This window comes from Rhamphochromis sp. 'chilingali' (assembly GCF_963969265.1).
Source record: "Rhamphochromis sp. 'chilingali' genome assembly, chromosome: 8".
NCBI lineage: Eukaryota > Metazoa > Chordata > Actinopteri > Cichliformes > Cichlidae > Rhamphochromis > Rhamphochromis sp. 'chilingali'.
The window spans coordinates 13,551,265-13,569,178 of record NC_137935.1 but is presented as its reverse complement, the minus strand read 5'-3'; the positions used below and the strand labels follow the sequence as shown (position 1 = coordinate 13,569,178).

Genomic DNA, 17,914 nt, shown 5'->3' with positions numbered 1-17,914 from the left:
CACAGTTTTGTAATTGAAAAGCCTACATGTTGCTGTGATGATCGTGACCCTGGTATTGGTGGGAGAAATGATCGTGTGTTACATCATATCTGTGTACAGCTGAGCTCTTTTGCTCACATGAGGTGAGAGGATTGAGTCTGAGATTGTTGAGGGATTAGTCAGAAGGACTTACCAGATTCAGAGATTGAGAAATTAAGGGATAGGAGCACCACACTTGCGGGGTCACATTGTCCCAGGAGGAAAAAGAAAGCACTGAGTCACTGCAGGAAAAAGTGCATGTGAAAAAACCCCAAAAACAAGTTCTGTTTCATTTTTTGGTGCTTTATACATGCACACACACTTTCCTCCTTTCCATCTGTGCCCACACCACCACCCTCTGACTAATTCTCCTGCCCCTGCATGGCTTCACTGTGGGAGAGAAGGAAGGCGTGTCTGCATGAACAGATGTGGGGATCTCAGCTGGATGTCTATGGATCATAACGCTGCCTCCCATTCCTCTCTGCTACGCCCTGCCATCCATTTGAGCGCAGGAGGGACACTTTTCACTGTTTCATTTGCAGCATTTAAAGGATATAGCAGCAGTGGGTCTTTTTCACGTCCTTGGCTTTAGTTTTTAAAGCAAGCTCCAAACTGGAGACTCAGACGGAGACCAGCTGCTGGGTTGATCAGTTGATCCAGCTTCAGGTGTCTGGTTCGGGTGACTGGGCACCCTGTGAGTTCAAAAAGATCTCTTTTGTGTTATCGTTTCCCACAACCTGTCTTCATATCACCATGACTGCTTCATTATCATCATTCCACCTCCGTCGTTTCGTCTTTGGTTTCTTTTCTATGTGCAAATGTATTTAAGAGTTTAAGAGGAAGCATTTTCCAACCACATCAGCTTCATCCGAATGTTAACAGTAGTGAGATAGTGGACACTTGTAAATATGACTTTTGGTTGATGAAATTAGTTTGAGATAAGCCAAAATTCTACTTTCTTTACCTCTTAAACCTGTATCAGATGCAGATGAAGAACCAAATATAGCGTTTTAATTTGCATCTTAACAATGAAACATTGCTGGGAGGGGGGGGGGGGGGGGGGGATCAAACGAGTGAAAAGAAAAGCGTTAATATCCTCCAATAAAAATAAAGAGTTACAATTTTCATGTATTGATACGAAGGGTTAAGTTTGTTTTTCTCCTTCACCATTTGCTCGTTTCCCATGCAGAACAGTAGAGACTTAATCTACTGTAGTGTAAATCTTTTATGAAGGCTAAATTTGAGAATTTAGAGGCTGGGTGTGTGGTGATTTAGATCTTTGTTGATTTGGCAGCACTAATGTCCGCTTGTTTTGCCATAGATAATAACTTAAGAGATACTGATTTAAATTAAAATTGTCAAGAGTGCTCAGATCAGAGAAACTAGAGTAGTAATCTCCACCTTCTGCAATGTTATCATTGAGTTTTTACTACATATGAAGATGTTACAATGAAGCCATTAAGTCATTTGACAATTTTAGTTATTGTTTTTGTGCTGTTCAAAAGTTTTTATGCCGCTAATTTTGGTTCATCCAGTTTAAAGAACGATGAGCATACGCCACTTATGCCACCGTTTACTAGTCCTCCTGTTCTAGTCGTGGCCAGATTTTAGTGAAACTTACTTAAAAATACACAAGTTGTGTTCAAGGTCAACTCACATTTGTCATATGACGGGCAATAACCTGGGAATTGTGAAGGATCATGAGATGGATGAGCTGCTACGTCTCTGATGTTCTGGTTTCCTGAGTAGTTCTTTTCATATTGCAGATCAAAACAATTGCTGCGAAAAAAGATGGTTAAAATCACTCAACTAATATCTCTTACATGGCCATGATGATGGCAGACATTTACAGAACAAAAACAAAAGAAAACGGATTATTGATATTCAGACAACTTAAAATAGAATCAGGGTGATTTTTATACCAAAGTATTATTAAAAATTATTGCTTCAGCTTCTTATATCAGTGAAAGTCAGTGCTGCTTCTCTCTCCCTAATATTATTATGTGAATATCTTTGATATCTTCCATGACTGCAAAATAATGATCTCTTGTTGGAGCCCTGCAAAAAATGGATTCAATCTAATCCCCAGAAATAAGTCGAATAAAACAAACGCAAAAGTTAAACTGACTTATTGTGTTGCCATAGCAACCTGGCTTTCTGCAAAAAGCAGTCAAGGCTGCTGTTCAGCTGCTCCGTCGAGGTCATGATAAGAAGTGCTTTTTAAACCCTTGTTATCACTGTTTTGGTTCCAGGTGACACAAAGAAGGTGGAGTTCCCCAGAAAAGAGATGGAGGTGGTACAAGGCCAGATGGTGGTGTTACAAGCGTGGTACAGCCCCAGCGCAGACATTTCCAAAAACTCTTTCATTTGGTACTTCTCTGGGAACGAGTCCAAGCAGGTGAGAAGGGAACAGCCGAAGCAGTGTAACGTTGTGCTGAATAGCTGCTCTGACCTCTGGTGCAAAGACAACCGAGAGCCTCTTTAAAGGGATTAGAGTAAAGTACGGTTTGCTGGTTGGTTCTCTGGCAAGCGCTACAGAAGCTTTACATCTAATGCAAAAACTATTAGAGCTCAAACAACAAACTGAACTACTTTGCGTAGATTATTTTTTATCATACAATATCAGTTTAAAGACTGTATTTAAAGCTGTGTTTAGATCTTCTTATTGTTTAATTTAAGCAAGAGGAAGAGAGTAATGTTGCATTGCATGACAATGTTACATTCTGACTCACCCATAGAGATTTGTAAAACATGTTGATATGTAGAGATTAGGATTTTTTCTAAAGCCACTGTCTAATTCATAGTGGAAGGAAGAAGGGGAGGGCGTTAGGAAGGACAATATGCCTCTAATGACACTTGAGCCCTACATTGTGCTGTACCTCTCTTACATAGCACACGCCGCTAGTGAACTTGCACATGCCTGCACATGCACTATGTTTGTGTGTGTTTATATGATTAATATTATCTAAACAGTTTCCGATGCCTGTGAGATTATCTCAAACAGAAAATCAGGCTAAAATTCAACATCCACCATCTGTAGATGCCAGGATTATCTTTATGAAGGACATGGTAATCTGCACATCTTAATATCAGGCAGAATTCAAAAAAATGTTCATTTGAATGAAATAATCCATATCGATGTAGTGATGTCTGTGTTTCTGTGGACGTGTTCTCTCCGTGCAGGTGATAAACTTTAGCTCAGGTGAGGTCGGACACGGTCAGAACGAGTTCACAAAAAGAGTGGGCTTCAGTGTGGCCATGCCCTCGGCCAACCTCTCCATCTACATCAATAACACCCAGGAATCCGACTCTGGTCGCTACACGTGTATTGTCATCATCCCCGGAGCTCCTGGCATTTCTGGGGAGATGAGCCTTAATGTCAAAGGTAATCGTCCGCAGTGTCAGAGGAATTTCAAAGGTTAGATGTAATCAGAAAGTCTGCAGTGCAGCTCACACACTTCCTCGGATTTGGAAGTTCAGGCGAAGTAAATGCTAAGCATATTTTAAAGGATTTAGGATTAGACCAGTCTGTCAAAAATCATATATTTATATGAGAAAGCACTGTCCACATAAAACTCATCTGCTGTTTAGGGATTCGCTGGGCTCTCAGGTTGTTATGTCATCCTCCAGCAGCAGATTGAAACGTACTTTTTTTTTGCGGCGTGGTTACTGCCCTGAGACATTTCCACATCGCTGGCGCTGCATTACAACTACCATAGAAGTTCACTAAATGGGGCTGCTGGTGTAGCTTCTTATCGCGCATGTTTTAAATCACTAACATTATCTGTCCCTCTGCCCAGTCCCTCCTTCTCCCCCAGTGTGCACCATGACAGGGAACCCAGTGGTGAAGGGCAATGTGACTCTGAGCTGTAAGTCCAGTCATGGAAAGCCTGTCCCTCAGTACAAATGGACCAAGGCTGCACCCATGTCTGAGGTCTTCTTCTCTCCAATGCAGAGTAAGTATTTTCCCAGCACGCAATGCCTAAACTTAAATTACTCGTGCCCCCTCCTGCCTGCAAAAACAACTCTCCACCCACTCCATATTTGCTCACTTGATGTCATGTTCATCCTTTCAGGTTATGTTTGCCCAGGTTTTGCATCAGCACTGAAAAAAAAGTCCCCATCGAGCAGTGTGCTCTGGTGATTATACAAAGACTGTAAGGACCTGTTTCACAGGCGTCATACTGTGGCAGGAAAAAGCACACCGATCATTTCAGGTTCCTGCTGTTGTTGCTAGTTTGCTGTGGTGTTTCACTGATGCAACTGATGGAACAAAGCCATCCTTAAAGAAGCTGGTTTCACTTTGGCTTTACCTCAGCAACATGGGTTCAGAATGTCTCCCATTAAAGATGAATGTCTCAGAGGTAAACATGGTAATACCTGAGCAAAAGTGTTTTTATTTCTATTATTCATTAACTTAGTGTTTCACAACAGGAAGAGTTATTCAAACTAATTTCCAGAAAGAGTTATCATACTGAGAATACAATAGGATAGCGGAAACTCTTCCAGTATGTTGGACCAGGTCACTTTCCATATTCCGCTTAATTTTCTGACTGTAAATCTCTATATGCGTTTTCATGCTGTGTCAAAAATGAAAGACCAGAGGAATTCATAGCCTTATAGAAACTGTGCAGCAGTCAAAGACAAGAAGGGAAGAGCAAGTGCTTTGATGCCCTTTTCCCCAGTATTTTGCCTCTCAGCCATCACACCAAGGTGTTTGGGTTGTTTGAAGCCTGAGAACAGGAACTAAACAAGACCAAAGAAAAATAGCCTCTGCTTGGGTTTAATGTTATCCTGAGACTTTCAAAATAATATCATTATAAATCATAATCAATAAGTCAGCTATTTAACAAAAACTTTGAATTAACTGTTGAGGAATTACAGATATTTTTTATAGTCTCCCATTTTCAGAGGATCAGAAGCTGTGTTTCCTCCCTTAAGATGCTCTGCTAAGCCGTTACTGCTGCCACCTTCAGTTGTTGCTTGTTTGCACCTCTCAGCCTCACATTTATTTTCTATACCCAATTTCGTTGCCTTGAGATACTCTTGGGATGCTTTTGCAGTTTGCTTTTGGTCATCATCCATTTGCACTTTACTGCCTGATCAGTTTTGCAGCATTTGGCTGAATTTGAGCAGAGAGTGTAGCAGCAGTCACATCATCAAAAAACAATAGTGACCCAGTTCCACTGTCCACCTTACATGCCCACGATATAACCTTGTCTCCACCATGTTTGACAGATCATGTGGCATGCTTTGGATCATAAACTGTTTCTCGCCTTTTCCATATTTTTATTTTCCTGTCATTCTGGTACAAGTTAATCTTGGTTTGATCTGATCAAAGAGGGGTTTTTTTCTGTTTTCAACCATGGAAATAATTCTGTCATCATCCACTTTAGTTGTTTTCTGTAGTCTATGGGCCTTTTGGTCTTGGTGAGCTGATCAATTTGTTTCTTCTTTCTTTCTTAAGATTGTACCAGATTGTTATTTAGTCACTCCTGAAGCTTTCGCTGTCTGATGGGTTTATTCTGTTTTTTTCAGCCTCTCCCACTTTTCCTGAAATCTCTTTGGGCCTCATGTTTAAAATCACCATGAAAAGCTATAAGATATAAATTCAAGACCTTGAAACTTCACATATTACATCTGCTTTGTTTCATGAAATAACAAGAAATCAGCCATAAAACCGCTTGATGGAATTGATGGAACTATTTTAAGCCTCTGAAAATAGTAGACTATGTATAAAAATGGCTGTAATTCCTGAAAAGTTCATGCTAAATTTGTTGTGCAACCCTTTAAATTAAAGCGGAAAGTCTGCACTTCCGTCACATCTTAAGCGTTTGATTTTAAATCCTCTGAAGAGGCAAAAGTACAAAAATGTTGTCTTTAATTATGGAACTAACTGTATCTTTTAAAAAAGGGCCACCAGTTGTTATTATGGTCACATACTTAGTTAATCAAGTTTCAAAGTTTAGCAAAATCACACATTTAAAAATAACAACTAGGAAAAAAATAACCCACTAACAGAAATAACAGAAACCTTGCTCGTCTCAGTTTATCCACAAAAAACACATAGATGACAACTTGAATATGCAAGAACCAAATCACATAATCCTGCTGAGTTCAGAGAATTGTTTTATTGAAGTGATGAAAGTGAATTGGAACACATGGTCAAAGCCTGCCAAAAAGACCATAAGACGTGGAGATTTGGTACTCTGTTACAGAGCAAAGCATCTTAGATCGTTGGAAGAAAGCTGTACTTTCTTAATGATGAGTTTTTCTGGGAAGGGGGTGACCCCAGCACTTCTAAATGTTAAAACACTGGTTCAGGAAACATGTCCCCAGATTTAAATCCCTTTTAAAATCATCAGTGAGATTTAAGCAAAACAGCTGCAGCACAAAAGGAAAGGAATATTAGTGAATTCAATATTAGTGAATATGAGAATATTAGGAGCAGAACACAAAAGACAGGAACGTTTGTCAGAAACTATCAGAAATGTATATTAATCATTATAGCAAAATGCACTGCTTGATCGTCACAGTATTGCACACAGTCCGTTAAACCTCGGGCATATCAGTCTGTCCAGTTAGGACTGATAGATCATTATGAATACATTTAGTGCAAATGAAAGAGGGTTTTACTTGTAGTGGCCACAGATTGTTGCTCTCTCCTTATCCCTCCTGATTGAGTTTGCTCTAGTTTTGTTTTGTGTTGGTGCCCTCTTCACTACTGGCCAACAGAGTTATTTGCATCTCCCATGACAGTCTATCAGTCATTACATGAGGACATAGACAGAGCCGTAGAAGTGCATCAACCAGGAGGACTGGTATATGCTCCTTTGTGCCAGGAGGAACAGAAGGACCGCTGACAGAGCCCTACAGAATAGAGCTGGGCGATATATCGAGTTTTTAAAAAATATCGATATATTTTTATACGAGATATAAGATGTGACAATATCCTTTATATCGATATAGTCTATGTTACGTTATAATTATACTTGTGGAGCCGCAGGTTTGCCTCTCTTTCGTCCACTTTCGTCTTTACGCAATGTTACTCAGCCTCGCCTCTCCTTCACTGAACACAACTCCTCGTCCCCCATCGCTTCACCTGCAGGAAGCGACAAGATGGACACGGCAAATCTCCGTTAACGAGTTACTGCGCATCGCCCCGTGCGTGGGGCTGGACGGCGTCAACGTGTTAGCTAGCTAACCACGCTAACGAGCTAACCACGCTAACGCCATGCAGCCCAGAGGGGCTGCACGGACTAAAATCCTTTCATTTTCTCAAAAGTTGACAGCGCGCCTTATGTATGAATTCTGGTTGTGCTTGATGGCCGCGAACCGATTTTATGTGGAACACGGCGCTCAGCAATCTGTCAAAAAATGTTTTAGTACGATTTTAGTAAGCTACGGAGCTGCACCGCTTGATGGATTGTCGGAGCATTACGGCTGAGCCTCGCGGAGTGATACGTACTGTGCTTCAACGTAATATTACCCAACTGTGTATAAGGACTATAAATGGCACCTGTTAAGAGACGTGGTTGCGAAGCGGATTTCAAACTCCAGGCTGTCAGTCACGCAGTACAAGTTGGGAACAGAGCAGCTGTGAAATCTGTCTTTGTTATTGTGCTCAGCGTCTATTAGTTTACATTTTGACTGCACAATTGTGAGCTTTTTGTTATGCACAAAAACAACATTGTTTTCTTTTATTTATGGAGCATTATTATTTAATAAATGCTCATAATTTATTTTTGAGTAAATTTTATGTACATCTGCTCTATGTTAATAAAAGTGCCTGTGTGACATCTGGGACACAGCTTTGACTAAGAACTCTCTTTTTGTTCTTACTTTATGGCTTTAAAAAAATATATCGAGATATATATCTTATATCGCCATCCAGCTAAAAAATATCGAGATATGAATTTTGGGTCATATCGCCCAGCCCTACTACAGAATGACCTCCAATGGGCCGCGTATGTGCATGTTTCTGACCAAACTGTCAGAATCAGACTGCGTGAGGGCAGCATTAGTCCCAAATGTTCTTTAGAAGAACCTGTCCTCTGTGCATCTGCCAAAGAACAGCAGAACTGGTAGGACTTTTCTCTCAAAATATGACAATAGGTTCACACTGAGCAGATATGGATGGTGTGAAAGAGTCGGAAGACGCTGTGGCGAATATTATAATGCTTCCAACATCATCTGTGAAATGAATGGGGCACCAGTGATCGACCTGCCAGTTCTAGTGTTCGGCTGCGTGATGTCAGTCTGTGAACACATGCTGCACTAAAGGATGCCGATCCCTATCATCTATCACCTCCTGCTACTCCTCGTACAAAGGAGCAGATACCAGTAATGCAGCTCTCCTCCTTGTATCCATTTCCTAGTATCTCCTCCACACTCTTGAGGCTGTTCTGGGAGACACAGCAAAGCTTCTTGCAATGGTACACATGAATGGGGATGTGCTCTCCTGGACAAGCTGGACTACATGTGCAACCTGAATGGACTGCAGGTACTGTCTCATGCAAAAGTAGCAGCAAGATTACTAAGAAAAAGCAAAATTGCAGAAAAGTCATTCAGAGTGTATAAAGAGAGAGTAATGGTCTGTGGCTACCACATGCAAAACCATTCCACTGTTGTGATCCTCTCCAGCACACCTGTTGTCACTTTCATCTGAACCACAGCAGGTGAAATGGATTCACAGTGATTCATGATTCCCAACTGAACAGATTGACCCTGTCAAAGTTTAATTATTTGAAGCTGTTTTGTCTTTGTTCACTACAGTATAGTGAATAAATAAATGATTCCCTTGAGTTTTATTGTTTACACCAGCAGGATAAAGGGGTTGAATAATTTTGACTGCAGCTGTAAATGTTTCAAATGGACTTCAGAGGAAGATCCTCGATCGTGGCATGACGCACAGTGTGAAATCCTCTTTACTGAATGAGACACGTAGCATTCTCCTTTCAACGTGCTGCACAAGCGCAAGAGAGAAAACAGGAATTTCTTGCATTATTTTTCACAAAGAAAAAAAAGACGCCATCTGTTTCTGAGCAGTAGGACTTTGGCTGATTGATTGAGTATTGACTTAACTGTTCTGATCTCTGGCCTTCATCTCTTTAAGTCCTCAAACTCATAACATGAAAACTACTCCCTCTGATTATGCATCCTCTCACATGCTTTCAACACTCGAGCTCCAACCCTGCGCGCATCTTTTTATGCACACTGATATATGCCAACTCTGTGACACTTGAACTTTACTCTGCCCATCACTGCTTATCCCTTTTAGCAGTCTCTCTCTCTCTCTCCCTCTCTGTTTTTTCCTCTCTCTCTGCTGATCCTCTCGCCGCACTTCTCATTTCCTGTTGGCCTAGGTACCTAATCTAACAAGCCCCATGTCATTACTTGATCAGCCCCTCTAAGAAGCATAAGTTGGATTTGGGACAGAGAGTGCAGCACATCTTGCTACCCCTCCCTTCAATTTCTACCATTCCCTCTCTACCTTTCATTTAAGCTCACTCTCTTTTTCATCTTTTTGTAAAAAAATAATTGAAAGAGTGGAGAGCCTGCCCCCAGACCATGCTTGTCCTTGGGTTCATGGGTAAGGGCTTTCAGTCATACGTTTTTCAGTTATTCCCCATACTCTTTCTCACCTCTACCTGCAAGAATAATTATGTTTGTAGAGTCAACATGGCACTCCTTAAGCTCTAAGAAAGCTTTAAAGGAAAAGACAAATCAACCCCATTTGTAATAATGCTTATAATAGTATTTTCAAAAATTTAAAATAAAAAGACTAGATTCAAACTCTATAAATATTAATTATAAAACCACTCAGTTGTCTTTATTTTAACCATTTGGAATTGTGAACCAGTGTTTTATGCTGTAATCTTTCCTGACTATTTCCATGACAAGCAGGGGTTAAAGTGGGCTGGAACAATCTGGAACAGCACGAGTAATTAAATCTGACAGACAGGTTATTGTACAGTGGTGAACAAATCTTTTCCCCTTTCCAGATTTCCTGTTTTTTTTGGTGTGTTTGTCAAACTTAAATGTTTCAGATCATCAAAGAAATGTAAATATTATACAAATATAATGCAGGTAAAGAAAAAATGCATTTTCTACATGAAGCTGTTTATTATTTAGGCAAAAAAATAATTATCTAAATCTACATGGCCCTGTGTGAAAAAATAAGAAATAATGTAATTGAGATCTCTTAGTCTGGTAAAGTTTATAAAGCCATTTCTAAAGCTGTGGTACTACAGTGAGAGCCATTATCTACAAATGGTGAAAACATGGAACAGTACCCTAAGAGCACAAGGACGACTCATCCAAGACTTTAAAAAGACCCCAGAACAACACCCAAAGAACTGCAGGCCTCACTTGGCTGAGTTATGGTCAGGTGTTCATGACTCTTCAGTAAGAAAGAGACTGGGCAAAAATGACCTACAAGGCCAAGTTCCAAGACGAAAACCTCTGCTGAGCAAAAGGAACATAATGGCTCAACTCAGTTTTGGAAGAAAACATCTTGATGATCCCCAAAACATTTGGGAAGATGCTCTGTGGACTGACAAGACAAAATTTGAACAGTTTGGGACATGTGTGTCCCATTACATCTAGTGTAAAAGTAACACCACATTTCAGAAAAAGCAGAAAAGGAGACTGCCGGGCCATCTGCTTCTGACCTCAAGCACACTTTGGTTCTGCAGCAGGACAATGATCCAAAAAACACCACCAGAAATGAAGCCTTCGGAGTGGCCTAGAATTCGATTCTAGCATGTGGCATGACCTTAAAAAGGTGGTTCATGCTCGAAAACTCTCCAGTGTGGCTGAATTACAACAATTCTGCAAAGATGATTCTGCCAGAATTCCTCCACAGTGCTGTAAACTCAGTTATTGCAAACGCTTGATTGCAGTTGTTGCTGCTAAGGGTGGGCCAACCAGTTATTAGGTTTAGGGGCCATTTACTTTTTCACACAGGGTCATTTTTTTCACTTAATAATAAAGGCTTTCATTTAAAAACAGGATTTTGTGTTAACTTGTGTTATCTTTGTCTAATATTTACATTTGTTTGATGATCTGAAACACTCAAGTGTGACAAACAGAAAAAAAGAGGAAAATCGGGAATGGGGCAGCACTGTATATCACTATTGAATGAGTTCATTCTTCATGTGCTGCAGGCTGTGGTGGCTGCCAGGGGCAGCTTGGTGGTACTTACTCAGTAACAAGAAAAAAACTGACATCCCAAGGCCCACTTACACTTTCAACACATCCCTCTTTTTATTGTTGCTGTGATGCGTTCATGGTGCAGAAGTAAATTTGTTGTGGTACTTAGCAACTGGGTAGCTACTGAAGTAAGCATAACAGAGTAACATTTTTTTTAAATGGCAGGTAGTTTTAAATGCAACATTTTAATCAACTTAACAAATGTCACCAAACACACACAACTGTTTCCGTGCAGTTTTTCAAAAAGTGGACAGTTTCTGTATTTCCCAGGGGGAAAAATGTTAATGTGTGACATTGACAGAGAAAGAAAGGGAAGAAAGGAAAGGAAGATCAAAGGTTATTTTCAAAAGTAATCATTGCTCAGCGTGTGACATTTTTATGGACTAGTAAGTTAAAATTTATGTGTAATTTTCTGATTCATTTTAGAGTGCTTAATTAAAATTTTGGATCTATAGGTGATGTGTTGCTAAATTATGTTTTTGTGAAATGTCTTGCAAAAACAAATTTAAGTCATTTAAATTTTAAGAATATACTGTGCAGGGTACACTGGTTAGTTTACAGTAATGCAGTGCGCTTGACTGGTTACAGCTAGGGCAATGTTACCAGATTACATCAAAGGTAGCAGACATCAAGGTATAAACCTTTTATACTAGCTTTATTGTATCTAGTTAGGGGGTTGGAAATCGGCCATATAGCCTGTGTAACATCTGCTTTAGATATTGTTGAATTCAGTTGGTTGCATCATCAGACAGAGCAATGAATATTAGAGTAGAAACCCAGGTCAGCAGATCACAGGTTGTACACAAGGACAAACCTACTGGAGCTTACAAAACAATGTCTTATGTGCCCTTTTTCTAAGTGATTCTTAAAACTAAGACTTGATCTTGGTGTTCCCCACCTGCCAAATCCCACTTTAACCCCTCATGACAAGGACTTTTAAACTTCCAAGCCTCATTAATATTAAGCGGAAGGGTTGACTTTGTCCTTTAAATCTTTGCAGTATGTTGTGTTAGATTTAGCTGTCATCCCATTGCAGTTTTTAATTGTGTACTATAAGATTATGTTAATTTATTATTGTGTAGTTAAGCTATGATGTGGGTTAATAAATAAATATGAATATAGTCAATAATAACCCCAAATTGTATAAATTTAATATGCTTTCATATTTTATTACTTATATATGAATATTTCACATGTGAAAAACATGAATATGATTTTCTTGCAGATATGGATAAAAATATCTGTAACCCTTTCAGTCACTTTTTAGCTTTCATGGTTAGCGAGTTAGCACACAGAATAACTGACTTAATCCAAGAGGACCTAAATATCACACAATAAAGTTTAAACTTAAAAAAAAAAACACAGCAAGCAATGTTTAAACCATATATTGAAAAAAATCTTATACAGTCATTGATTTAAAAAATAGTTAATGTTTGCTAGCTAGCTAGTAGCTAATTAGCTTTAGCTTGATGTGCTAGAAATTTGTTCAGCAGCTAGTTTGAAGTAACTGTAAAACTCAAAGGAATTGTTCAACTGTTTAAACTCATTAACTTGATATGTAAACTTTGTAACAATGCTATACAATTTGCAGTTTAGTGTGCTATAAATAAATGTTTATTAATAGCAAAATATAAAATTAGTAGGCTACAATACGAGTAATTAACAGTTTCTGCTGGTAATAGTTTTACTTATTTAGCTAAGTAAAACTATTATTATTATTACTAATATTACTGTTATTATTATTATTATTATGATTACATATTGTCTGTTCACTGTAGCTTTTTACAGCATATATGCTGTGTAAAAGTCTCAAGCCAACACTCATTTAAAAAAGAAAAAAAAAATTGCCTCCAAGGAGTCAGATGTTCTAAGTTCTCCAGGCTTTATAAAGGGTTTAATAAAATATATATATATATATTATAATTTTATAAAAAAAAATAATTTTGACCACCTTTTTAGCTATTTAACACTAACCTATGACTTATTCAAGCATAAAAGAGGCACCTAAAGTCAAGGAGATTTATGGTGCAGAGTGCAAAGATGTCAGAATAAATTATGTTATTGTAAAAACCTATTTTTTTTTGCCCTATATACTGTATCTGTTTTAATATTGTTACTGCAGCCCAAAAACTCTTGAGACACTCCTCATACTAAGGATATCATTTAAACATAGGCATGAAATTAATAGATTTACGAGTGAATAAACAGGGAAAGGTGTCTTTTATGCTTCTGTTTTAGTTGTGCTTCTTACTTACTCGAAATTTTATCAGCTTATGGCTGTTTAGCCCTTTAGGTCAGAATTAATGTTATACCCTTTACTGACATCCAAACTAAACACGTTTGCTTACATTGCTGTGCAAACTAATCCTGCATTCGATGGGCACATATGCCATGTGAGGTAGCTGACTATACTATTAGCTGCAAAGTCTGCCAGTTTCCATGAGTCACATGTCATGTGTCAAGGCTTTGACAAATGCTGCTCATTGACCTTGCAGTGATGGCAGCATAACATGAGTAATGGTCCCATCTTGACATGAAGTCGCACTTACTGTAACATCAGATCCCTGCAGCTCTGTTGCCACGGGGATCTGTGATCACTGTGCAGGCTTGAAATCGCTCCAAACGAGTCAGCTGATACGCGGCTAATCTGTCACAATTAGGTTGGGGCCTTCACAGCTGTTTTTTAGGCCCAGGGATTAAATAATCACAGCAGGACAGGTGCATATCACCCTTATCCACAACTGTTTTTCTTGGGTTTATTTTGATTTCTCACGCATAATGTTAACACGCTGGTCTTAAGCTTAATAAGCATAGGCATAATTTATTTCTACTTTTGATTTCAATGTTTTTTTAAGACCTAGAGGGGCAGGATATATGTCAGCAGCTTCTTCTTCTTCTGTATTTATTGAAAACACAACAGATTTAGAAATTATTACATCTGCCTACCTTAGCCCTCCTTGTAGTAGTGAAACAGGAGAGACAAAACAAAGCTCAGTCCAGCCTTTGCCCAACCAAAACTTTGGGATTAGAGCAGTTTGGGAATAATTATTAAAGATTTTGCTCACACCTTTCCACTAAATCTACTTCTTTTGCCCTTTGTGACTGACTCAATGCTTTACAGTCACTTTTTCAGGGGAGGGTTTCCAGTAAAATCAAACACACCTACTCTCAGTTGCCGCCATGAATCAAAATGAGATCAGATGAAGGCGTGCTGCGATATGACGTCTCAGATTGGATTTCAGAGGATTTGCTGTGATAAATCCAGCATGAAGCTTGTTTATTTTTCGACAGCCTATGTCTGCAACATAGTATTTTAAGATCAGATGTGCTAAGAGGAACAGATTGTGAGAATGATGCACATGCTCTCACTGCATGTGTGAGAAAATATGAAAACAAAAACTCATGTCCAGCATCAACAGACTAGTGTTGTTAGATTGCAGCAATGTAACATTTCTTTTCCTCCACTAAGTAATGGAAACCAGCCAATAATGGCCAGCCAATAATTATATTCTGTATTAACACTGCAATGATATGTTGAATACATTAGTCTTAGCATGATATAAAAAAACAACAAAAATAAATAAAGTGATACTAACATAATACTTGTGATACTGATAGAAAGAATCCCATGTTTAAGTTTAAAAGAGAAAACTAAGTTGCAAACGAACAAACTTTTTATTTTTAATAAATATAAATCCAGTTATAGTCAATTGTAATTGTGTATATATAGTAAGTCTGTTACTTCGTACTGTAGTAAGTTCATGTGTTTAGTTCCCTTGACGTTTTTCTTCTTCCTGGCTCAGATCACATAAATATGTGATTGTGAAGAGTGTGTAACTACAGTTGTTTTTTTCAGATGAGAGACACGGTACCCTCAGGCTGAGCAACCTCACTAAAAGCATGTCAGGGAAGTACATCTGTCGAGCCAGCAACACCGCCGGCTCCGACAGCTGCTCCATTAACCTGGAGGTTTTCACCTGTATGTACACAGCATGAACTCTGTTTTTATTCTCCTTCACCCCAGAGTATTTAAAAGTGTGTTTGGGAAATCACCACTCCATCTTTGTTACGTTTCTCAGCTTCCAACGCAGGTGTGATTACAGCAGCTACTCTGGGGTCAGTGGTGGGACTGGTGGCCATGGTGCTGTTTCTCATATTCATACTGAGGAGGAGAGGGGACACAGAGGAGGAGATAGCCAATGAAATCAAGTGAGTTTCACTGTCTGTAGAGTGGGCACTTTGTCACATTAAATCCTCTTTTATGCCTCTACAAGATCACAGTGACGCCATGCGTGGCTTATTATATTCTAATAAAAACATCATTAAACAAATTGCTGATGAGTTTAATATGTTATTCCCTTGTTTTAGGACATGTTGAACAGTAAAATTATGTCAGTTTTGTAAATTTTGGTCATTCCATGTAATCCAAAAGGAGGATTAGCCTGGATTTTCTCATTGGTTAATCACTTGTGATCAACAAGTCATTGGCCAATAAGCATCCAGTTTCCCTTCTCCAGTTTAAAAACACCACATAAAGGTTAAAATGCTCATCTCATGTCTTCAAACAGAAGTTTACCATTAAAAGGCTTATATCACCGGAGCTAAGGCTTTATACAGTCTATGTGTACATCATGTATTTCTTGACAGCTGTCAGAAATGTGGAGTAGTGAGATGTAATTTCTGTGTCCAAAAAATGATGATGATACAAATGGAAAGTAGAGTGTGTCGTCTCTGAGCACGACGTGACAGTAAAGTCATCCTATTCATCCTAAAGAGGCCATTTGGAGTCGAAGAGGGTAGATCCTGTTTTTTCTCATTATTTTGAATCCAGTTGTTTGGAGCAGGGCTTTAAATTGACTTTTGCTCAGTGTGAAATGTGCAGTGTTGCACATCATCCAACCAGAACCCCTGCACTAAGATATGGTAAGCGCCATAATGTGTGCCCTCCACCTCACGGTGTAATGTACCCACAAATTTTCCAAAAAAAACCAAACAAGCCTTCTGCTTCTAAGAGTCCGTTTACAGTAATGCAAAGCAGTGATTCAGCAAGTATGTGTTATCTGTGTTTTCATGCTATCCTAGTTTTTGTGCATTTTTGAACATTTAACCTTTGTAACTGATACTGTGTAAGTAGAGCATCGTTTACACTAAATCAGTAGTTTACAAGCGCTTGATTGTTAGGAGATCACGTGAGTATAAAATACTGTCACTCAATGTGTTTTGTTGACAGTATTGCAGCTGCAGTGTCCGTTATCGTTTTACTTGAAGCACTTCACTTCTGTTTTGTTTTCTGTCTCCTTTTTAATGATTTTTCTTTCACCCTCTTTCCTTGCTTTTTACCGCAGGGAGGACGCTCAGGCACCAAAGCGAGTGTCATGGGCAAAGAGCAACACAGGCTCAGATGGTATGTCCAAGAATGGCACGTTATCCTCCATAGCCACCAGCCCTCAACCACGAGACCCCCATCAGCCCAACTTCCACTATCCGTACTCCCCGATATCAGCTTCAGACGCGAGCTCAGTGATCAACGCCTACCAGCTGCGCCCTGGAGAAGCCAATACCTTACAAGGGCTTCCTGGCTACAACATCGGAGGCACGCCGTCGCGTAAACACAGGCGGCCTCCGAGTGCAAACGGGGCTCCTTCGCAGGTTCTCAGGAGCCCTGCGGTCACCAACCCCAAAAGAACTGAGGGGGCGCAGCCTCAGATGGCACCTCCACCCACTGTGTCCCCACAAGTTAGTTCCTCCACTCTGACACGCATGGGAGCTGTTGCTGTCATGGTGCCTGCTCAAAGCCAGGCTGGATCACTGGTGTAACGGCGTGGGAAGCAAAGGACAGAGAATCCCTCGCAATGAAGCGCCCTTTCTCGGTGAAGGCCTGATAGGTTGAGAGAGAAGGAAAAAAACGTGCTTCACTGGAACAAACTCTTCCTTCGGTTTGTTGACGAACCAGTGCAGCGTTCTTCATTTCAGTTTTCTTTTAAATGCTGCGATCAGGCTCATTAAAGAGAAATATATTTTTATTTCCATGCTTAGAACGAAAAGAAGTGTTGATTTTACGTAGCAGCATACAGTGATATTGTAAACCGTAGCAAGCAGGATGGTTTACTTGCGATTGTCGTGCAATGTTTTGGCTACATTTCTATGATTTCTACAACTTCATTGTAAAGAGATTTTTCTAATTTCATTTTTATGTTATTTTACCTGGATGTGTAAAGTTCACTTTTCTCAGGCTAACTGCACTCGTTCAGAGCAAAAACACACAATTCAGACACTGAAAATAGTTTCTAGAGTTTCACATTTCTGGCCCACATTCATGTTCACATCAAGAAACGGTTTCAGTGTGGGTTGAAGACTGATAAGGACTCAAAACGTGATGATTTTGCTTGTTATGGTAGCTGGAATGTAACCAAAGTAGTGAGTATAAGTGTTAAAGGCGATGGTTTCTGACTATTTTGCTTAAAATTGTTGAGTATAACAAGATTACTGCAAACATATGGCAGAGCCAGTAGTGGAGACCGCTCAAGAAAGCGTCCATCCTCGATATCTGACCAATGTTTTCTGCTTGTTTGTTTTCATGATTTCAATTACACTGAACTCTGGAGATAACGATGCAATGATGTTCTGATGTTGAAATACTACATGTAGCACTTTTAATGCAGTTCTGACTGTTGATGGAATT

General features: G+C 39.4%; 1 protein-coding gene across 1 annotated transcript in view; it reads left to right on the top strand.

Annotated features, from left to right (window-relative positions):
* The window catches only part of esamb (endothelial cell adhesion molecule b), a 56,374-nt gene extending 38,512 nt beyond the window's left edge, over positions 1 to 17,862 (top strand). The window contains exons 2-7 of the mRNA XM_080888713.1: positions 2,271 to 2,416; positions 3,202 to 3,403; positions 3,819 to 3,974; positions 15,089 to 15,211; positions 15,312 to 15,441; positions 16,578 to 17,862. Coding sequence (XP_080744839.1) covers positions 2,271 to 2,416; positions 3,202 to 3,403; positions 3,819 to 3,974; positions 15,089 to 15,211; positions 15,312 to 15,441; positions 16,578 to 17,049 — 1,229 coding nt within the window. The 3' untranslated portion in view covers positions 17,050 to 17,862. The remainder of the gene's footprint in view (positions 1 to 2,270; positions 2,417 to 3,201; positions 3,404 to 3,818; positions 3,975 to 15,088; positions 15,212 to 15,311; positions 15,442 to 16,577) is intronic.
* The last annotated feature ends 52 nt before the right edge of the window (positions 17,863 to 17,914 follow it).